Source organism: Leuciscus leuciscus (assembly GCF_965113295.1).
Source record: "Leuciscus leuciscus genome assembly, chromosome: 21".
NCBI lineage: Eukaryota > Metazoa > Chordata > Actinopteri > Cypriniformes > Leuciscidae > Leuciscus > Leuciscus leuciscus.
In genome coordinates this window covers 12,253,695-12,277,215 of record NC_138745.1, presented here as the reverse complement: position 1 = coordinate 12,277,215, position 23,521 = coordinate 12,253,695, and the positions used below count along the sequence as shown (strand labels likewise).

Genomic DNA, 23,521 nt, shown 5'->3' with positions numbered 1-23,521 from the left:
TGGATCACTAAAACAGATGCATGACACCCCTGATACTTGCATGGTTAATTGTTTTTGTATAGCTATTGATGACTAAAGTTGGTATAAGCTAAAACAAGTAGCCTCACACTTACTTTTTTTGTCGGTGGAATCCAAGAAAAGTGAAGCTCTCAGTTTATGCCATTACAATTGAGACAGCAGAGGACAAGGCAAGTGACAACAACATTTATTGCCATTGATTAATGTAAAGTGACAAATTCAATGATACATTAGCGTTATCGGAAGTTATTTCAAACACTCGCTGCTATCTGAAAGTGAGTTTTGAGCTGAAAAGTGTTTAAAATGTCTTAAATGTTGAAATTGGCTGGTAGCCTGGTATGACAACATGGGAAATGAACAGCAGTGCTGACCATCTCCTGACTCTGGTAAACTCCGCCTTTGTTCATGACCACTCCTCGAGCCCCAGTTGGCCTGCTTTGGACTGACTAAAGACCTGTCTTTGTATTACTTATAATATATTACATATAATATTTAACTGCTATCTGGCTATATATTTAAGCAACTAATAATTGCAGCATTTCCACTAACTACATACAGTAATGGGTTTCTACCAGTTGTCTCAAGCCATTTTTCTCTTCATTTTGATGCCTAATGTTTAGAATGCTGCGAGTGATTAGAGGTTTGTTACTCTGATACTTCAACAAAGGTTCAGAGTCACTTCCCCTGTAGGAGACTGGCTGGCCAAACATTTGAGAATTGCAATAGGGTCTCTTAGGGTCTTGACCTCTTCTATCTGCAACTCAACCAATGGGAGAGAGATCTGGAGAGAGAAACATTTAAATGAAAAGTGCACCCAAAACAACAACTCTTTCGGAAATGTAAAGTTCTTTTTTTTTTTTTTTTTTTTTGCTGTACATCTCCCAAAAACAAATTTAGCATCTGATCTATATACATCCATTATACCTTCACATAAGGTCTTTACCTTAATGATGATGTGTTTATCAGAGATGTTGTCTCCATCATACAGTTCTTCTCCGAAACACAGCAAGATCTCACTTTGAGGTTCTTTTCCTCCATTGCGGAAAGCATCCAACTCTGAGAATAGGAAAGAAAATCTTCAAAACTGGGTCAAAACTTGGTATTACTGTATACAGGGAATCAGAAGAGGAAATAAACATATAGCTAGCTAATGTTGACCTTATGTTTACACAATATAGCCGGAGGAGAACTGACATTTGTGTGTCCCTTGCATTCTCCAAAATATCTGCAATGTTTTCTATGGCAATGCCCTTGCGTTGGTAATGCCTACACGCCGAAAAACAACAACAGCAACATGGAGGCGTTGGGAATACAGTTGTTGTATTACAACATGTGTAGCTGGTAGGGGTGTAACGGTACACAAAACAGATGGTTCGGTACGTACCTCGGTTTTTAAGTCACGGTTCGGTATGGATTCGGTACAGAAGGGGGGAGAAAACTAAAGCCGCGTTTCCACCGAAATTACCCGGAACAATTTGTACCAGGAACTTTTTTCCCAGGAACTTTTTTTGCCCCAGACCGGTTGCTTTCTGCGTTTACACCGCGGTCTAAAGTACCGGGAAGGTAAACTGCGCGCAACTGCTCCTCCCAGTCTGCGACGGACAGTAATCAGTTGCGCCACGTACATTTATAATAAGTATGGAGGAGATTCAAACTGTGCTGCAGTTATGTATTGGTTTACTAACGAGGTAATTAACAAAACAAAATAGACGAGCACTGATACTAAAGCGTGTTCAGAAAGCTTGTATGCGTATAAAATTAGACAACGTATGTTATCAGTTATTGTGAGATGCCTGGGACGAACGCGCAAAAAAATTCCTCTTTCGCAAATACGCTTAAAAAAAGCCTGAACCACGTCTATCAATCATAAATAGTGACAGTCTTGTAAATAGTTGTTTGTTACTAACCTAACCTTGCAATAGATGACAATGTGTAAACATAATGACTTAATAATAAAAGCTGTGGCAGAAAAGAGACGAGCACTGATAAAGCGTGTTCAGTAAGCTCGTAATGCTAACGTTAGATATAAAATTTGTATGTTATCAGCTATTGCAGACATTGACCGTGAGATGGCTGGGACGAACGCGCAGAAAGTTTCCTCTTCCACAAATACCCTTAATAAAGCCTGAAAGTCGTCGCCAGTCCACCAGTTTTTTTTATTTTTTATTAAATTCCATATTTGCAGACAGACAACTCTTACTGCATGAAGCCACGACACGAACCGCAATAGATTTTTTAAAAAGGGAGGTTAAAAATAAATAAATGCTGCGTGGAATCATCCAACCAAAATGCGGCGTGAACACAACCAATCAGCTTGTGCAGCACACAAGTCCCACCCCTGAAAGTTCCTGAACTTTGAAAAAGTACTACCTCATGAGCAGGGACTATCGGAAGGGGAAATATTTACCCGGAACTTCATTTAGACCCTGGTTCCTGCGGTGTAAACACATCGAGTACCAGCCCAAAGTTCCTAGTTCCTGGGGAAAGTTCCTGGGGTGGAAACGCGGCTTAAATATAAAATTGCTGTGTATAATATAATATATTTAATATAAATATAAAAATAAACAGTGGTTTAATGAACAAATTGTGTCTCTGTCTTTAAATGAATTCAATTATAATTAAATGTTTCTAAAGGATAAATAAAATATTTCTGCTAATGCTGTAAACTATAAGTAAGGGAGCCCTTACTTGCACATTACTATAATATTAAAAGTTAACAACAGAGCCCAAAATATTATTATATTATTTAAATTCAGTTGCTGTTTATTACTAGCCGGAGGCCGTAGTCAGCCAGATCCGTGCACAGATCCTCAGCAAAGGCCATATCCAGCTAACAAAAATATGTTCTCAGAATGTTTTGCCATTAAGTTATGAAAACGTTCAAAACGTCCCTTTATATATATATATATAAGAAAGTTTTTCTTGCTTTATGTGTACGATAGAGGCCCTGTTTCCACCTGGTATTAAGATGCGTTTTGGTCGACTGGATGTGGACAAGTGGACGACGCTAAATACAGATGTAAAATATTTTGACCTTGTCTACTTTCGACCACTTTCAGAGGTAGTCGGAACAGCATTCGACCGGATTGCTTTCATAGTCAAAATGCTCGTGATTGAATGCATTTGAACAGCCGACTCTCTGCCTACTGACCTAAGGCGTAAACATTTCACTAGTTCACACTTACAAATAAGTCAGATAGAATAAATGGGTATGCGTATTTGGCGTGCTTTCCAAGGAGAGGGCTCCGAGCTCGGTATTTGGCCTGAACCCAGAGTACTCCCCCCGTATTCCTGGCTGTGGTAGGAACAAACCTAGAGTGAGGAGGGGTGGTGGTGGGATGCTGAAAATTGTCATGGAATGTGTATATATGTATAGTCAACCAGTGGTTGGTCCCAGTATAGGTCATAAACCCCACCCTACTACCCATGAAGTCTAATGAACGCGATGGCAACTAAACAATCAAATTAAACTTCAAATACATTTCTTCCAAAGATGATTTCTGTCATTTTAGGTAGTTTTAATCACGCTGGTTTAAGTTCAAGTTTTCTTTTTTCATTTTTTTTTTCATAAGTTTGATATTGGTTTGTTATTTGATGCTATAAAAACGGGAATAGTCACCTAAACGAAGTAGTCACCAAGGCACCAACGGAGTTTTTGGGGGGATTTTCGGGAGGAGATTGGAGCTTCAACTTTAATTTCTACATGTCCATAACTGTTTATTTCACACAGTAAACTTTGTACTAACCGTTTCTGCGGGAGTGAGGGCGGGACCTTGATATCGCAGCTTAACTTCCTGCTCGCTACTGCGCAGACTCGGGTCCCGTGCTCACTACTGCGCAGACGCAATGTCCCAAATCTGCGCAAGATGTCAGCGCCATATTAGGACTTTGGCGGCTTCACTTTTCACCAATGGAACAGAGTGAAGGGGTGTCATCCATCTTTTTTTACAGTCTATGGGATAGACGTGGTAATTGCTGATGAAGAGTTGATTGGATAACATTTTTTAATGTGCTCCTCCCGAAATTTGTTAATGAAACATCATTATGGGAAGCGCGCTAGCCAGATGGGATTTAAACTTTGTCGGCTGAAGACCCAAGTTTGGTTCGAAGACGAAAAACAAACCAAGCACAATGTTCTCTCACCATTCCTGATTTCTAACACTCATTCACCGCATTCGGCTGGTCTTGCGGCATAAAGACAATTTAGTATCACCAGTTACCTATGCTGCATGACTTTGAACTGTGGTGGAAACTAGATTACTTGGAGGAAACCAACATTGACACAGGGAGAACATGCAAACTCCGCACAGAAAGACTCATGGCTAAGTTGGGACTCGAACTGGGGACTTTCTTGCTGTGAGGTGAGTGCTACCCACTGAGCTGTCCTGCTTATATTTATGTTTATATTAATTCAAATGATAGAAAATAGAAAAAAATGTAACAATTCACTTCTTACAGCCACAGGTAGGGTTTAAGTAACAAAAGTTTTGAGTTCCAAAAACTGTGTTAAGATACATTTTTCAGAGTATTTACATTTTCCCAGAGTATACAAGTTTCTAAGTGCATTAAATGTTTGAATTATAAAATAAACAGATAAGACTTTACTTTAAGATTCACATTTTGCTGTAGTAGTACACTGAAGTCAAGCCAAGTCACCCTTTATTTATATTGTGTTTATACAATGCAGATTGTTTCAAAGCAGCTTTACAGTGATAACAGGAAAATTATTCAATGATGCAAAACAGAGTTCATTTCTGCTGTACAGCAGCTCTAAAAGAAAGTGTCATTGCTCAGCTGAAGTTAGTTCAGTGTTGATTCATTTCCATTTTAAAGTAGTTAATTTCATCAATAAAGCAGCTCTGCAGAAAACAGGGATGTCATCGTCCAGCTCAGCTCAGTTCTCATACAACAGCGTCTGTGCAGTCAAATCAATAATATTGTTGAATATTAATTGTCCCCAACTAAGCAAGACAGAGGCAACAGTGGCAAGGAACCCAAACTCCATCAGGTGACAGAATGAAGAAAAAAACCTTGGGAGAAACCAGGCTCAGTCAGGGGGGCAGTTCTCCTCTGACAACAAATGAAAACTGTGTGATTATGATTCGGTCTACATCACAAGTCAGAATCAGATTGTAGATTGTGGATGCTGTGTGGTAGCATTCAAATATTTCATCCAGTTCCTTTTGTTTGAAGATCTGATTCTAAACTGTGTAAGAGTCTCTGGGAAGTACAGTCCAAGACATGGAAGCATGAGAGCAAAGCTTACATTTTCTAAACCAAAAACACAACCCCACCAAGTTAAACAAGAAAAGAAAAGAACACAAACTCCAACACACAACTAAACAGCACACAAGTCAAATATAACGTGACGTGGAAAACAACACAATAGAAAAAGAAAACACCAAAAAATGTAGTTGTGAATATATTAACTGTTTCATTTGGAGTTTCAAACACTGTCATTTTACAAAATGCTTTGTGATGCTGCATGATGAAGAGAGACATAATAGTGTAATGGTTGTCTGCAGACTCTGGACGTTTGGCTTAAAAGTGGCGTGGAACAAAACACATGCGCAGAGCTGTGAGTAATAGAAAGACAACGAGAAAATTTAGTCCAGAATCAGATGATTTTATGAGTTAAATGGACAGTTGATCCGTGATCCGTAAGGACCAGGCCCCATGATTCGGCACGCATGTGATTCGTGGATTAATTGCAAGTTTAACCACCAAGTGAAAGTTTATAATTTGCACGTGTTTTGTCTTGCCAGTTTACACATTCAATAGATTTTAAACCATTCCAGCGCTAGAAGAGGCAAAAGAGAATTTAAAAGAGGCACAGCCGCACACACACATGCACATGCACACAGAGCGAGTTGTGTTTCAGATAGCGTGCAAACTCCGAATTGATTCCTCTTTCAATAAAAGTGAAAAGTGTTATTTTACATTTAATTATCACATACCTGAAATGAATACTACTGTTAGACCTTACTTTATTTGTAACTTTTGTTATATTGTATTTATCTATGCTTGCAATTAGTGTATTTGTTCTTATTTTTACTGATTGTTCACACATGCCTTTAATAATGTTTGAACTTTTTGCTGTGGTATCGGAGTACTTAAAGTGTGCTTTAAGTAATAAATGGAGAGCAAAGTTACCCCCACACCCCCCTATCGATCTGTGACTCAGTAATACAGTATATGATCCAAACCATGAGTTTTGTGATCCGTTGAATCAACAGGTGAAATGCTGTTACAGAAGGGAAAGTTCAAAGTCCTGATTGCTTAGTGTAATGCATTAGGTTTAATAAAGTCAGTTTATTATACCTGCTTGCCTTTATATATTATTTGCATTAATTGCATTCATTGTTTGTTCCTTATGCACGTGTCTTGTGACTTTATGTTCTCTTCTCTTCAATTCTCTTTAATGATAGTAACATTTAAAACATGTTAGATGTTTTAGATGTCCAACTAAAACATTACAAAAATACATTTCATGAACGATGTATAATAAATAAATAATGTTTTTGTGCTAACGTTTTGAGAATTTTTTTAAAGACCAGATAACTATGAACGAACGTTCTTTTAACATTACTGGAAGAAAGTTTGTTCATAACTTTGAGAGAACCTTGCAAGACTGCAAGCCAAAGTTCTGAGAACGTTCCCTGTTAGCTGGGAATATGCTAAAAGTGACTATAAGGAATGAAGATATTAGGCCATTTTGACCACAACATTTTATGCAAACATTCCAAAAACATTCAGCAAGTATTAATAGCATCATAAAGACGTTGCAAGGATGTTGTTTTAAGAACGTTTTCTCTCAATGTTATGAGAACATTTAATTAAAAATAACATTGTAAGGGCGTTCTATGAACATTGTACTCACAATGTTTTCTCTCTACATTATGAGTAGTACAATCATCAAGTACAAATTACATCGTAAAGTCATTCCATGAATGTTGTACTAAGAACATTTTCTCTTAACATTGCAAGAACGTATATTAAATATTAATAATGTTAAAAGAACGTTCCATAAACATTATTTTAAGAACATTTTGTCCTAACATTTACAATAACATTTTAAGAACATTAGTGAAAGTTATGGAAATGTTGCCTCTAGACCTAACAACCTAGCAACCTTCAACTTCTCCCACCAAATGTCGTTGTGATGTATCCAGATCTTCAAGCAGAAGGAGCTGGAAGAAATATATTGAATGAACAGTCCACAATCTCACTTGTGATGCATCCTGGAATCATAATCACATGTTTGGCCAGAAGAGAACCCGGCCCCCTGACTGAGCCTGGTTTCTCCCAAGTTTTTTTTCTCTCCATTCTGTCACCTGAAGGAGTTTTGGTTCCTTGCCACTGTCGCCTTTGGCTTGTTTAGTTGGGGACACTTAATATTCAGCAGTATTTTTTTATTCGACTGCACTGACACTATGGGATGAGAACTGAGCTGGACCGATGACATCACTGTTTTCTGCAGAACTGCTTTATAACAGAATTGAACTCATTTCATAATTGATGAGCTTTACACAGTTCTTATACCGAAAACAATCAACTCAGAGTCTGAACTGATTTCAACTGAATAATGACAATACTGTGTTTTTTAGAGCTGCTTTACAGCAGAATTGAAATCCGTTTGTAATATCACTGATCACTATTTTCCTGTTATCACAGTACAGCTTCTTTGAAACAATCTGTATTGTATAAGGCACTATATACTGTAAATAAAGGTGATACAGTCTCCACTGGTCTTAAAACTCAAAGAGGTGTAGAAGCAGATTAGCAGTATATTGTAATTTTGCAATCAACCAACCAACACCACGAAACAACACAACCTTGTTTCTGCAACAACTCTCAGCATATTTTCTACTACAACGTCTGATGTGTTTGTTTTTCATGGCGTGAGAAAGTAACAAAAGCAGAAAAACTACGCAAATTCCGATCAGAGCAGTCAGACTAAAAAGGATTTCTGTAAATTAGATTTGAATAGGATTTCAAACCATAAATTAATGTAGCTTGAAACAGATTTGTGAAAATTGCAATTCACATGATATTTTGACATTCACACTTGATCAGATTCCAATCAGACATGCACAAAATTTGGATTTGGACTGACAGTCTGAACAGGGCTTAGTCTATAGGACTAAGATTTATGGAATTACTTTCTAGCAGAAAGGTGAGCACTATGACCAAAATCTTGTGCCACGAGATGGGTCATCTTCTATCACAATAATGGCACAAATCAGGATTCTGCTGACGTTGGAATGTATCAACCACTATTCTCCACTTCTTCTACCAATTTCCACACAATGCAAACACACCATATTACCAAAACAAGCTCAATAGCACTTCATACACACTCAAACTCTTCAAAACATTAAGTTCTCTCCTCTGCCCCTCTACCTCAAGAACCTTTCCTCTGGACAAAAGAAACGGTTCAAAACAGTTCCTCTTTTAAGAACAGTTCACTGAAAGGTTCTTTGGTGAACTCAAAAAGCTTCTTCTATGGCAGGGGTTCTCAATTCCAGTCCTCACACCTCCCCAAATTCTAATCGGAAATGAGCATCCCTATGCCCTACTCACTCCGAAGTGCAGAACCATTGAAGTGGGGACTTTAGGGGGAGCAGAGCACTTGTGTGTCATAATGAAGCCGTTTGGAACATTAACTAACCATGAGCAATTCATTTGTTACAGTATTTGTTCATCTTTGTTAACGTTAGTTAATAAAAATACAGCTGTTCATTGTTAGTTCATGTTAGTTCACAGTGCATTAACTAATGTTAACAAGATTTTAATAAAGTATTAGTAAATGTTGAAATTAACATTAACAAAGATTAATAAATGCTGTATACGTGCAGTTCATTATTAGTTCATCTTAAATAATGCAGTTAACTAATGAACCTTATTGTAAGTGTTACCAGAACATAGAAATTTGAGTTGGCCACTCAAGTAATGTTTTATTCTGGGTTTTCCAGTGCAAAATATTTGCTTGTGAAACACTTACCCTGTCTGAATGTATCCATGTTGAACAGCTGGGTGAGCTCACTTCCTCTCTCCATTTTACAGGGTCCTGTGGTGGTGTTGTGCGGTCCTCTCCAGAACACCCGTCCCTGACAGAAACGCTTGGCATAGATGCCTGCTCCTGTCAAGGTCAGCACTACTCCCCGCTCCATGAAGGGCAGTAATTTGTTAAGATCGTTCAAACGTGGGGCAAGGCTGGGATCTGCAACCATGTCTAATGGGGGCTCTGGGAGAGGGATTCGATGGAAGCCAGGGCCGTTCAGAGATGGTGGAGACGGAGGGACCGGTGACGGAGGCAGATAAGCAATCCGAACATCACTACCCCTTACTTCTCGCCGCAGAACCTCCTGACCAACGTAGTGCACGGTTATGTGGAAAGTGTTCAGCACTGAAAGAACAAAAGTGTTTTTAGAAACCATCTGCTGATAGTTTGGTTAAACATGAAACAATTGTGAGATCAGATTTGTTGTACTCAATAAATGAATCAAATTGCATTTTTAGTTACCTCTCTTTTCTTCAGACAAAGGCACTGTTTCAATTGTAAAGTTTAACTGGATATCTTCAGCACCTAAAAAAAAGAAAAGTTTAATAACAATAAGTCAGTCATCCACTTTACATTATTAACATCTACATTAACCACAAATGAACCAAGTTGAAAACTCAGGTAAAATTCATTGAGTAAAATCAGATAATTACTGTCACTCTTCAAGAGGATTGTCTGCATCCCGGTCTCACTTCCTGTATGTGGGACAGTTTCCTGTGCACTCTGTTAAGATCAGAAGTGGAAATAGTGCTCAATTAATTGTAGACTCGTACTCTGCTAAGTGGAATGTAAAATGTGTCTGAGTGCATGTTTTCGACTTTTGTTTTTGTAAGGCAGGCTTTCTCTATTTAGCATGCATGTTGCAAATAGCATCTTAATTAAAGTTTGAACAGTATAGCTCTTCAATGATTAGTTATGTTTTTTACCATGTTGATGGGCTGGAGCACAACGACCTCTTTTTTGATCTTTTTGCATTCGATCTCCTGATCATGCTCAGATTCGCTGTGTCTCCTCCTGATGCTTCTCACTGCTTTCTGTCCGTTCTCTTTTTTTACTTTCACCCCTCCTATGATGAGAGGAAAATGAAGAACAAATATAAAGCCAATGAAATGCAGTTAACATCCAACCACCAGGATGCAGAATAAAATAGTAATCATTCCAAGTAGTGCAAAAAAAGTGATTGAATATAACCATACATATGCATCCATAGGTAAGGGTGGCCTGCAGCACGCACAACGATAGAGTTCACAAACAAAGTCTTTATTTAGAATAACAAACACTCAGGAGATATCTAGAATCTAGAAAATGCAAACTATATAAACTGAAATGGGACTGAACAAAACAGGGAGTTTAAATACAAGTCAAACATAACGACTGACAGGTGGTAATTATACACACAACTATAGAAACAAACGAGATAATCAGTAACCAATGAAACCGGAACAAAACAGGGACTAACAGAACAGAATAACAAAATAGAAATCCACAATCGTGAAGGTACGGGGCCCGGGGGATGGACCAGGAAGAGTCGGAGGACACAAACACCATGAGCCTTGACTGAACCTGGGGACTGGCCGACGGGGCAGAATCTAATTGCTGGTGTTTCTCCCATGTCCTCCATTCATTACTCTAGATAGCAAGCTCTTTAAAAGTCCCCTTGTGAAATTGTATTGCTAGAATCTTGCTGCTATAGGGTACGTTTACACGACAGCGATAAGCTTAAAACGGAGAAGTTTTTCCTTTGAGTTTTCCACGTACAGACGACACCATTGTCAAAACGATCCTCATTCACACAAATCCGCTGTATTCTGCTGCAAGGCCATTAGATGACGATGAAACACTATAGACTGAAAGACTGTAGCGTCTAGGATAGAATGCGTCTGAACATGTCATACGTATGTGCATGATGTCGTTTTCGTGGATTCACACTTTGAAACCTGTTTTCAAAAGTTTGCGTTTTCAGGCACCCAAAACACTGTTGTGTGAATGAACGTTTGTAGTTGAAAACGGTGTCGTGTAAACAGCCCCTTAGACCAGTCCAATCAAGAACATCTGTTAGACCAGGGGTGTCCAATCCTGCTCCTGATGGGTCACTTCCCTGCAGAGTTTAGCTCTCCAGCACACCTGCTTGGAAGTTTCTAGTGGTCCTATAGACCTTGATAAGCTGGTTCAGGTGCGTTTAATTATGACTAGAGCTAAACTCTGCTGGATAGTGCCCTAAGACTGGACACCCCTGGTTTAGACCAATCAAGCCTCATTATGGTGGGAAAATGCTAAGGATTTTTGCAAATGTAGGGATTATTTTGTGTTGAAATGTCTATGGGTGGTATGAGAGAAAGAAACGAAGGTGTAAAATGCGTGAGAGTTGGCAACCCTGCTATGTTACAAACAAATGTTTCCACATCCATTTGTTACCTTGTTCTTCTAGTGGAACGAGGCGGTACACTTTGTAGGGTTCTGAGATGTCCAGCTGTGATCTTTCAGTGACCTCACTAAACTCTGGACTTTTGTTGAGGGCACAGCGAAGGCGAGTTTTCCAGGATGCAGGGTCATTTCCAGTCTCCAAAAGCTTCCCTTTAAACTCCGCCCAAGCCTTCAATCGGAAAAGTTCTAATTAATACTTCAATTTTTAATAAGTGAATTACTGCTCATACTATCTTTCAAATGAATTATAATCAATAATGTGCAAATAATTATCATCAACATGTAATTCCACAGAGGTAGAAACAAACAATTTGATATAGGTGTCAACAGTGAAAAGATCCAGTGCTTAGCCAGCCAATATATCATACATATATATATAGATAGATAGATAGATAGATAGATAGATAGATAGATAAGATACAATGTAATGTACAGTAATGTAATGTAATGTAGACACATACACACACACGTCTGGTTTGCTATCCTTTTGGGGACTCTCCATAGACGTAATGTTTTTTTATACTGTAAAAACTGTATATTCTATCCCCTTACACTAACTCTACCCATAAACCAACTCATCACAGAAAACTTTCTGCATTTTTGCATTTTCAAAAAAACTCATTCTATATGCTTTATAAACTTGTTTCCTCATGGGGACCTCAATTTAGGTCCCCACAGTGACATGAGTCCCCATGAGTCAGGGTTCAAGTTGAAGTCCCCACAGGGATAGAAAAACATGAACACACACACACACACAGACAGAAAGAGAAAGATATAGATATTTCCACCTTGAAAATAGCTGCATCTTCCTCACTTCGGAAATCTTGTTTTCCTGCATGTTTCCATGGGATACGAAACATGGTTTTATCAGTGTTGTCCCACACTAGGCCGTGATACTTCTCACTGTTCACCTATATCCCAAAGCACACACAAGAAAGAAACAGATATTATTATTAATCATAATTATTAATATTTCTGACCTGAGACCCTTAGGTAATATTAGGCAGCTAGATACTCTGCCTGCACATACAAAATAAATAAAATAAATAAATAAAAAGGCAACTGTGGATGCCAGAAAAATAGGTAGCTAGTCATTTTTTGGGGGATTTTACAGATTGAAGTTAAATTTACTGTAAAAAAATAATATATATTTCACTAACTAAAATTACTCAAATACATTACAACTAATTTATTACCAAACTACTCAAATTTTTATTTTTTTTACCTTGATATTATACTGACATCCACCTTAAAAATACAAGTGGTAAAGAGACAGCTTGTACATAATCATATCTCATGTAGCTTTTCCACAAGTTGAGAAATATACTAAATATAAGGTGCATGTGTCATACACACAAATACAAAACACCATCGTGGTAACACAGATGACAGACACTAGGGGCTGTTTACACCTGGCCACTTCATGTGTTTTCTCAGATCGGATAGCTATCTGATTTATCAAAACGATTCCATTTACACCTGGTCACATAAATGTGTTTTTGCGAAACGGATTTAAATCCGATCTTCAATTCCCGCGCTATATGCAGATTTAATGGAGTGTACGTCACCGAAAGCAAAAGATATGAGCTGCATTTTATTGATCATCAGCTAAAATTTCAAAGACCGCAATAAAAGAGAGCGGCAACAGCCCTGGTAAGATAATTTCGTTTCTTAAGAATTTACTTTTAATGATGATGATTGTGTGTTAAGCGTCTACGACTTACTTTCACTTTGATTTGCGATAGTTTGCACGTTGGCTTAATGAATAGATGCTCAGCTTCTCATCTGAGGTGATGCGTGTTCCAGTAGCGTCGTCATATCTGGCTATAACATTACATTATAGCCAGGGACGGATCATGGCGATGATGTGCCCTGGGCACGGATGTCTCAAAGGCCCCCATCACCAATTTTTTGGACAACAGTGTTGCACATGTACTGTATGCACAGGCGCCCAATAGGGCAGGCAAGCCAGGCATTTTAAGGGGCCCCCCAAGGGCTGATCATTTAAACAATCAGAAATGTTAATATAAAGACGCAGCAACATCTCTGCATCCCCCTTAGTGGGGCCCCTCTCTCGTTACGCTCGTTATGCTTTTACCTTTTTCAAACTGGTGCAGCGCTTACTTGCGGTAGGTAGAAAATGCATCATTTGATTTGTTAAACATGAAAAGGACTTATCCATCTGGCATGGCAGCTCGCTCTAACTTTAACCTAGATAAATGCATATCCAAAGTATTTGTGCGGAGTGTGCAGCGCGCACTGCATGGCAGGCGTCGGCGCGAACACTTGCATTTTCCTATAAACAGTGGAAACAACTTGAAATACTCAATCTTTTCTGGTCATATACAGAAAAGAATAATGCATCAGTCGCAAGTAGCTACTTTTATTTTTGTAAACTCACAATAACAAGAAAACGTACTGAAACAGTGTATAGCCTCACAGACATGATGAATATTTCTATATAAAGCTTGAAATGTCCACTTTTAAACGAAAAAATTCGAATCGAAAGCAAATACCGGCTGATTAGGCTGATATGATATGAAAGGTGCATTTCTCTCTAAAGGCGCATCCACTTTACAGCGGAGATATAGATATGTTTGCAGCCGACACTGATTTAGAAATATATATTTTTTATTATTAAACAATAAAAATGCCTAGTTTTTTTTTCAGATATATTAGGCCTATCATTAGCCTGCTTTTGCCGGTGCTTTGCGGCAAGATTTATGCATGCGCTTGAGCGCGGAATAGGCTATATGGCTCCATGCACTCAGTATTTAAGCAGAAATTAATATTAACGTGAGATTAGTCGACTAATTGCTTAAATGAATGACTACTAGTCGACTAGAAAAATCTTTAGTCAATGGCAATCCTAATCAACGCATTTAGGCTAGTTGACATTTATTTAATTAGTAATTCTAGTATCCAGGTCTTTACGTTAAATTAGTTGAGTTAACAATTAGTTAATGAACTAAAATAATTAAACAAAGATTAAATTAAGATGCTATATAGCATTGCTTGTTCCACCACAAAAGACACTTTTTAAGGTGACAATTATAGGCTACATATATAAAATGGGCCTCATTGATTAATTTTGCCTGGGGCCCTACTCAGTGTTGGTTCACCTCTGCCTGTATGCCCCATCATACAGGATTAACAATGGCACTAATCAGGGCCGGCCCGCGGCATAGGCGGTATAGGCAAATGCTAGGGGCGCCACTCATCCATAGGGGCGCCAGAATGAGTGAACGAGTGAATTTTTTTTTTTTTTTTTACATTATTATTTTTTTATATATAATACTATTTTAAAACCATTAATTCGAAATACTACCAAAAAAAAAAAAAAAAAAATCCGGCTCACCAATCGTCCCCCGCCCATCGAGTGCTTGAAGTGCGTCAGAAACAGAGCGCGCGCGCGATCAGTTGTTGGTAATTTGTTGTGTAGCGTGCGCGACTCCGCATCCAATGTAGACAGCACTGCTTTTGTTAACACACAGCTCGTAGAAACGGGCCTGGCAGCTCGCGCCAGTTCTAGACACGGTGAAAGTTTCCTGATTGTGACGGAAGGCCGAATTTACATGACACATTATAAATGAGCATAGTCTGCGATAGATACAGTGCCAAAAAGAAGAGAAGAGGATAAAAGGGGATAAAGACAGAGGTAAAGTGATGTAGTGAATGAACAATTTATGGCATAGGAGTAAGATACTATAATTTCATGGCAGTTATTTTTACCTTAAACTTAATGTTAGCAGTTGTTCTGAGTTCTCCAGAGTCCCCAGACTGTGTGGTTTTGTAACAATCATGTCAGTTTTAAGACGCATTTTTTATTATCACTTTTTTATTAATGTTTTACTCTACAGTTGTGCAGTTGTGGAGATACAGTACAGGCCAAAAGTTTGGAAACATTACTATTTTTAATGTTTTTGAAAAAAGTTTCTTCTGCTCATCAAGCCTGCATTTATTTGATCAAAAATACAGAAAAAATTATAAATATTGTGATATATTATTACAATTTAAAAGAATTGGTTTTCAATTTATTATACTTTAAATTATCATTTATTTCTGTGATGCAAAGCTGAATTTTCAGCATCATTACTCCAGTCTTCAGTGTCACATGTGACATCCAGTCTATCGCATGATCCTTTAGAAATCATTTTAATATTCTGATTTATTATGAGTGTTGGAAACAGTTCTGCTGCCTAATATATTTGATGAATAAAATGTTAAAAAGAACTGCACTTATTTAAAATAAAATAAAAATATTTTCTAATTATATAAATCATCTTTACGATCACTTTTTATCAATTTAACACATCTTTGCTGAATAAAAGTATTGATTTTGTAGTGTATATTGTTGTTACAAAAGATTTCTATTTTTAAAACATTAAAAAAAAATTTTTTTTACTATTTATTTATCAAAGTATCCTAAAAAAGTATCACAGGTTATGAAAAAATATTAAGCAGCAGAACTGTTTCCAACTTTGATAATGAATCATCATATTAGAAAGATTTCTAAAGGATCATGTGATAGACTGGAGTAATGATGCTGAAAATTCAGCTTTGCATCACAGAAATAAATGATAATTTAAAGTATAATAAATTGAAAACCAATTATTTTAAATTGTAATAATATATCACAATATAAAAACATTTTCTGTATTTTTTATCAAATAAATGCAGGCTTGATGAGCAGAAGAAATTTATTTCAAAAACATTAAAAATAGTAATGTTTCCAAACTTTTGGAAAGTTCACATTTAATCTTTATTGTAAATCGTGCTATAAAAGATAATGGGGACTTGACTTGAATGCTATGTAATGCTCTTGGTATTTGTGTTTAGGCTGTAATGTGTGTGTGTGTGTGTGTGTGTGTGTATATAGGCCTATATATATATATATATATATATATATGCTAAATCATGAACACAATGACGGGGTGAAATGGGCTGTGATGCATGGGGCGCCAGGTAAAATCTTGCCTAGGGCAGCAAATTGGTCAGGGCCGGCCCTGGCACTAATACGCGGGGAGAGAATGCAGGCAATATTCTGTAGGCCTACTTTCACACCACAAATTGGTTTATTTATATCTCACCAGTATCTATCAACATACAACATACTGTACAACATACTCAATCAAAAAGCTTCTGACCTCTCCAAATCATATCACAGGAATAATTTAAATAATTAATAAATTATTTACATTTCTACATTTAGCAGACATTTCATGTGTAACTGTCGTTCACCACAGGCATTTAACGTTAGCTTAGAACAAAAAAGTTGGTTTAAATTTACCTTAGCTTTTAAAAAAGCTGGAGATTGTTGGTAGCTTTTGTAGTAATTGAGCTTCTCTTGGTTCTTTGTCCTTTTTGTGCTTTCTTTTCATTGATACACTTGGTTGTGGTTTTAAACTCATTTTTGTTTTGGTTTTTGAGTAACCGTCTTCTACGCGTGACTTTTATATTACGCAATGGTTTTCGCTCGCCTCTAGATGTCCCTCTCAACAGCGCAGCAATACATAAAAAATTATTTATTTGATTTATTTACTAGTTAATACTTTGCAACTGCAAAAAAAAATCACATTATTCCTCAATATTTAACACAATTTTACTGAAAATAAAATAAAAATAAAAATAATTATTTGAAAAGAATAGACACAGTAAATTTGACAGGGCCCCCTGCTGGCCCAGTGCCCTGGGCAAGTGCCCAGTAGGCCCGTGCGTTAATCCGTGCCTGATTATAGCCTATAACACGCTCTCACACGTTTATTTTTTTTTAGCATTTTTGGGAGGAGTACAATTTACATATGTGGTTTCAACAACCAGATGCATTTACACTTGTCCAGTTTCGTCTGGAATGCGTCTCAGATCTCCTCCTGAAGTGGTTTGAGCGATCGGATTAAAATCCGTCTCGAATGCGTTTCGGAGGGCATTTAATATGGCGTTATTTTTATGTCAAAAGTTATGAGCGTGTAAGACATGCTCACGAGCACATTATGTTATTTCACACGCGCAAAAATGAACCTTCAGCTGGCATGATAAAAGTACTCGCGCACAAATTCAACAACCGAGAGGTGTACAGGTAGCTGCAAGCGAGCGCCTGGCATACGCTCATAGGTTAACTCTGCTTGTACAGTGGAATCCTGCTCGCGCGCAGCGGGCTTCTGCTCGCGGAGTGCTGTTTTGCTCGCGCAGTGGATTTCTGCTCGCTCAGCTGATTTCTGCTCGCTCGAGTCTACATGACTTTTGACAATTTGGGGGCGGAAACCAAGGAGGGCACTGACCCTCTTATGATTGGTCACTTTCATCATGGAAAATCTTGGGAAATCCTAACCCCGCCCACCTTCTGACGCAGCGCCCGTCACTCAGCTCGCTCTGCTACTCCAGCTATCTCTGTGTATATTTTAGACAACGAAATATGTGATAAAACACCATACTAACTATTTTCGTTTTCATTTAAAGAAATCTTAAACATGATAGCCACACAAATGTGGTTCAGGCAACGTGTATTGATTATATTCACTGCACATAACGTTTGCCTATTTATAAAAAAACAAAATATAAAACACAAACCTGCCTCTTTTCGTTTTAAATATAATATAAAACCATTAAACATTTTAATATGGTCCAGGCAATATGTGCATTTGTACCAAACAACAGATTTTGCAGTAAACAACAATTTTTTACATACAATTATTACAATTTAAAATGACAAAACTCAACCCAGTCTCTTTTTGTTAAATTTCAGTTTTTATCAATAATAGCCATAATATTTTTTTAAAAGCGCTGACTTTGTATGTTTGACTGAATTGTTTGCTTTATTTGTATAGCTTCTTATAAAAGGTATAAGAAGCTATACAAATAAAGCAAACAATTCAGTCAAACATACAAAGTCAGCGTTCTAATCTAACCATACAACGGTAAAGATAAATAGCTTATATGTATAGCTTTATTTGTATAGCTTCTTATAGAGCCCTGCACGGGCCTCAAATCTAGGCCCGAGCCCGGCCCTATTTTTTTTTTTTACAGCGGCAGCCTGCCCTATTTGCAGCCATTAAAATATGTCCGTTTTGTTCGTTATGCTTCTTTTCTTTTCATTTCTTTATTAAAGTCCCACTCCGATCATATTTTGATTTATTTTTAAACATTCTCAGTGGTCTTTAAATGATGATTATGCCGTTTTTAGCCAAAATCACAAAACCTGTGCCGTTTTCTGGGACTTCGCTTCAGCAGAGCGGCAGTAGCTCATTAGCAATTCGCCTCTACGTTGTGGGCGGAGCCGTTGGCTGAAGCGAGATACATAGGCAGCAACAGCCTCTTTCTGTCTTTCTTTCTTTCTGTCAACACAGAAAACATTTCATCACTGGATAGTTTTTTTCGTTTAATTAAAGTGTTGTTTTATGTCAGCTGAATGTCCGGAACGCTTTTCAGAGAAGATAAGGCAACTTTTTAAGCACAATTCACACCCAGCGGCAATTCAGAAAAAGAAAAAAAAATCTCCGAATGCTCCACACGAAACTTTGGTCTTCCGACCTTTTACCGCCGTGTCGATTTATTTTGATTAATATGTGCGAGGGAGAGAGAGCAAGACAGCGCTTAGTTTGGAGACGGTGAGGTCTTGTTTACATTTTCGCCTGGCTCCGAAGACAGAGAGTGCGCGCGCGCGCGTCCGGGTCTCTCTCTCTGCTCGTTCTTTCAGTTATAAACATGTCCTGTCACAAGCGCAGCAGTTCATCTACATTACTCACCGATCAAATAAGACTTTGGCGGGACAAAAAATCACTTTGGCGGGCGCTAAAACAAGTTCAATGCAGGAAAATTCATGCGTGAATTTAACTGAGTAGTAACGTTACATGACCATGCACTCGCACAAATGCGACCACATACAATTTTAACTCGTACATTCTCAAAAAATGGTCGCAGTCTGGAACCCTGGAACGTAATCCATTCATCTCTCACAGCAACATGTTTTGGTAAAGCATGAAAGCTAATACCAATATCTCTCCTCTTAGCATTGCAACCCGCTACCGCACATAGGTATTGATCCGCCATCGTCTTCTCTACTCCTCAGAACCTGACCGACCGGGCGGGCCCCGCCCAGTGGAGTTACTACGTCACAACTCCAGTCTATTTTAGCCGGCATTTTAGCGTCTGCTACTGATTCACAGCCATTTGAATGCAGAAATACTCAGAAATACAACTTTGAGCTTATTTTTCTCAAGATATGTCCTCTAGCATAAGAAAAAAGCCACAAGAACATGTTAACACCTAGAAAAACATGATTTTCATCGGAGTGGGTCTTTAAGTTAATTTAGACAAATGTTTGGAGCATTAAAAAAAATTAAATAAATGACGACCAAGCAAGCCGAGCCAACAGCGAGTAAAACATGTTTGATCAATTTAGCCTCTCAAATCAACGCTAATACTTTACTTGGCTACAATAAAATCCATAGATATAAAACACTTCAAGCATATCACACAGACAGTTAGTTTAATGTTTATTTATTAAACCACAGTGAGTAAATTTTTTTTTTTAAATACTGAGGCAGGCTCAGGTTGCTCGCAACAGCGCTCGCAAACGAAATGAGCAATAGCCAATCTAAACAAATTAAATAAAATAAATCAAAAACAAACTTGCAGGTTATCTTACCTAAAAAATGCACCACAGAACATGGCCATTCTTTTTTCCAGTAGTTTCCAACAGTTAAACGGAAATAAAGTCCAATCAAACGAAAAGTTAGAACAGTCTCTTACAGAGCATCGTGGAGAAAAAGAATAGCATCCACAGTGGAAGATTTTAACCCAGTCCTCTCTTCTATCACTCTGCGATTTTTCTCTTAATATTCTCCATTATTTGCACATGAGGTGAATCGTTGTTTGCGCTGACGGGAAACCTTCTGTGTGTGTGTGCGTGCGTGCGTGAGACTGTCATCAATCATATGTCAGTGTAATTTTACGATTATGAAAGTTATGAGGTTATTAAATGTCTTTCTATGTTTGTTTTTCTATCGTCGACGTCAACTTCTCATATTTTTTTAATTAATGTCTACAAATATAAAAAGAAGGATAACCCAAAAAAGGCCCGAGGCCCGGCCCGCATGTGAACTATGACGTGAAAATTGGCCCGAAGCCCGGACCTAGGGGTGTAAAAAAGTCGGGGCCCGTCGGGCTCGGGCTGAAATGCAGGGCTTTAGCTTCTTATACCTTTTACTTATACTTTTGTAATGGCTAATATTGATAAAAACTGAAATTTAACAAAAAGAGACTGGGTTGAGTTTTGTCATTTTAAATTGTAATAATTGTATGTAAAAATTTAAAAAACTGTAATGTTGTTTACTGCAAAATCTGTTGTTTGGTACAAATGCACATATTGCCTGGACCATATTAAAATGTTTAATGGTTTTATATTATATTTAAAACGAAAAGAGGCAGGTTTGTGTTTTATATTTTGTTTTTTTTATAAATAGGCAAACGTTATGTGCAGTGAATATAATCAATACACGTTGCCTGAACCACATTTGTGTGGCTATCATGTTTAAGATTTCTTTAAATGAAAACGAAAAGAGTTAGTATGGTGTTTTATCACATATTTCGTTGTCTAAAATATACACAGAGATAGCTGGAGTAGCAGAGCGAGCTGAGTGACGCGCGCTGCGTCAGAAGGTGGGCGGGGTTAGGATTTCCCAAGATTTTCCATGATGAAAGTGACCAATCATAAGAGGGTCAGTGCCCTCCTTGGTTTCCGCCCCCAAATTGTCAAAAGTCATGTAGACTCGAGCGAGCAGAAATCAGCTGAGCGAGCAGAAATCCACTGCGCGAGCAAAACAGCACTCCGCGAGCAGAAGCCCGCTGCGCGCGAGCAGAAATCAGCTGAGCGAGCAGAAGCCCGCTGCGCGCGAGCAGGATTCCACTGTACAAGCAGAGTTAACCTATGAGAGTATGCCAGGCGCTCGCTTGCAGCTACCTGTACACCTCTCGGTTGTTGAATTTGTGCGCGAGTACTTTTATCATGCCAGCTGAAGGTTCATTTTTGCGCGTGTGAAATAACATAATGTGCTCGTGAGCATGTCTTACACGCTCATAACTTTTGACATAAAAATAACGCCATACCCATTTACACCTGGTCTTTTCACGATCGGATAGCTATCCGATCTGAGAAAACGCATGAAGTGGCCAGGTGTAAACAGCCCCAAAATAATCCAATAAACTTTAATTTAACAGCATAAGATGTAACATAAAAAGAAAGAAAGAAGAAGAAGAAGAAGAAGCATTATTTCAATGAAAAACTATCAAATCTAAACTATCTAAGATTTTATTAACTCAGATCCTTTGACACACTCAACATACCACACACACACACACACACACACACACACACACACACACACACACACACACACACACACACACACACACACACACACACACACACACACACACACACACACACACACACACACACCTGTTCCACTATCCAGGAGCGCAGACGGCGCGTGGAGCGAATCCTTCCAGATGCCATCTGAAAAACACATTGATTGATAGATGCTGATTTGTCTTAAGTCAGACATCTCACACATTTGACAGTTCGGAGGTGGGTAATACCATGTTATTTCACATGGTACCATGGAAGGTATGCATAAGTTATTCTATTTAGCCCAACTAAATGTTTTGTGTGTGTGTGTGTGTGTGTGTGTGTGTGTGTGTGTGTGTGTGTGTGTGTGTGTGTGTGTGTGTGTGTGTGTGTGTGTGTGTGTGTGTGTGTGTGTGTGTATGTGTGTGAATAGTCTTCCAATAAAATGAGTGAAGATGAATCTTTCATCTAAAGTGGTTCTCAACGGGGGCGTTCAGAGAACTGAGTGAGTAAAGTTTCTGAATTAATGGATGTGTTTAGAGCCCAGTGAAATGAGATAATGCTGTTTTTCTTGTGAGCTTTTTGGGGCTATTATTAGAACAACAATGATCAATGGAGCTGTTCCTTATGAGCACACTTGACTAAAACAACAAGCATGAATTGTAATTACGCACAGGTTGTTCTAAATCTTATTTTGACTCTAAACAATTCTTAAATTAGCTTGACTCTAAACAATTCTTTAATTAATTTAATTTGGCAATCACCTTCGTCCTTCGATAGAAATCACTGTTTGGTTTCCTCCCTTGGTAAGTTAGTGCAGTAGCCTAACGTTACAGGAAGCGTACGCTATGATTTGTAATCATACATTACTATTATTGTACATGCCTTAACTCTATTAAGACGCATTCACAATACTTTTTGTAAACTTATAATCGAATTATCTGCTTAAATACAAAATCAAACAGAGATACAAGGGATTTTATAATTTCAACAATTTCTTCCAAACTATCCACATCAAAATCAATGTAGCCTAATAGCTCGTTGTATAAATAAGTTCGCGGACAAAACGGCATTTTTGTATAAACGTGTGGAAATTATTAGTTTGTTTGTAGTTTCGCTTAGCCTACCTTTAGTTTCGGTCGTATACTGTCAGCAATTCTGGAGATCACAGTCTGCCTGTCCAGCCCATCGCAGATGATCGCACTAGAAATTCCTGAAAGCAAAACAGTGGAGCGACCTGAGCTGTTTGAGTGACGATTTTGTAGGGGGCGCTCAGCGGCTCACAGCGTCATCACACTGTTCGTCTAGGTCAAAGTAGGCTATGTCATGATTTTCTTTGGAAAATCCGGAATCTTTTTGAATTAACAATCTATTCGTGAAATATGTTTGTTTGTTTGTTTTTTTTTGTGTGTTTTTTTTTGTTGCAATGTGCGGCTACATCACTTGGGGAATAATGAATATTACTACAACATGAGCAGGTGTTATGTGACATCTTTACTGAGCATGTCTTAACACATCATAAACCCCGCCCACTTTGGCGTTTTCTCTCAGCCAACTTCCCTTCTACCAGTTTAATTCGTTTCAAAAGAAACGCTGCTCTTCTCAGAAACCACGTGATAGTACGGATATCATTCAAGCACTCAGAAGGCAAAAAAAAAAAAAAAAAAAAA

At 38.1% G+C, this 23,521-nt stretch overlaps 1 protein-coding gene and 1 long non-coding RNA gene across 2 annotated transcripts; both read right to left on the bottom strand.

Moving 5' to 3' along the window:
* Window positions 1-189: 189 nt before the first annotated feature.
* irf9 (interferon regulatory factor 9) lies at window positions 190-23,089 on the bottom strand. Its single transcript, XM_082152014.1, has 10 exons — window positions 22,979-23,089; window positions 21,963-22,019; window positions 12,295-12,417; window positions 11,498-11,675; window positions 10,009-10,148; window positions 9,736-9,805; window positions 9,545-9,607; window positions 9,023-9,427; window positions 962-1,074; window positions 190-799 (listed from the first exon to the last, which is right to left on the bottom strand). Exons 2-10 carry the CDS (start codon window positions 22,017-22,019, stop codon window positions 677-679), a joined length of 1,272 nt encoding a protein of 423 aa, XP_082008140.1. The 5' UTR covers window positions 22,979-23,089; the 3' UTR covers window positions 190-676.
* On the bottom strand, window positions 2,580-5,995 carry LOC309485254. Its single transcript, XR_014201121.1, has 2 exons — window positions 3,862-5,995; window positions 2,580-3,831 (listed from the first exon to the last, which is right to left on the bottom strand). It is a non-coding gene; the product is annotated as an uncharacterized lncRNA (long non-coding RNA).
* Window positions 23,090-23,521: the final 432 nt, after the last annotated feature.

Bases quoted from the DNA above. Each gene is read 5' to 3' on its own strand.
- irf9 (XM_082152014.1), bottom strand. From the start codon at position 22,019: ATGGCATCTGGAAGGATTCGCTCCACGCGCCGTCTGCGCTCCTGGATA. The intron at 11,676-12,294 runs GTGGAAATATCT...TTCCGATTGAAG, and splicing joins AAGATGCAGCTATTTTCAAG to GCTTGGGCGGAGTTTAAAGG. The intron at 9,428-9,544 runs GTAACTAAAAAT...TTGTTCTTTCAG, and splicing joins TTTGTCTGAAGAAAAGAGAG to TGCTGAACACTTTCCACATA.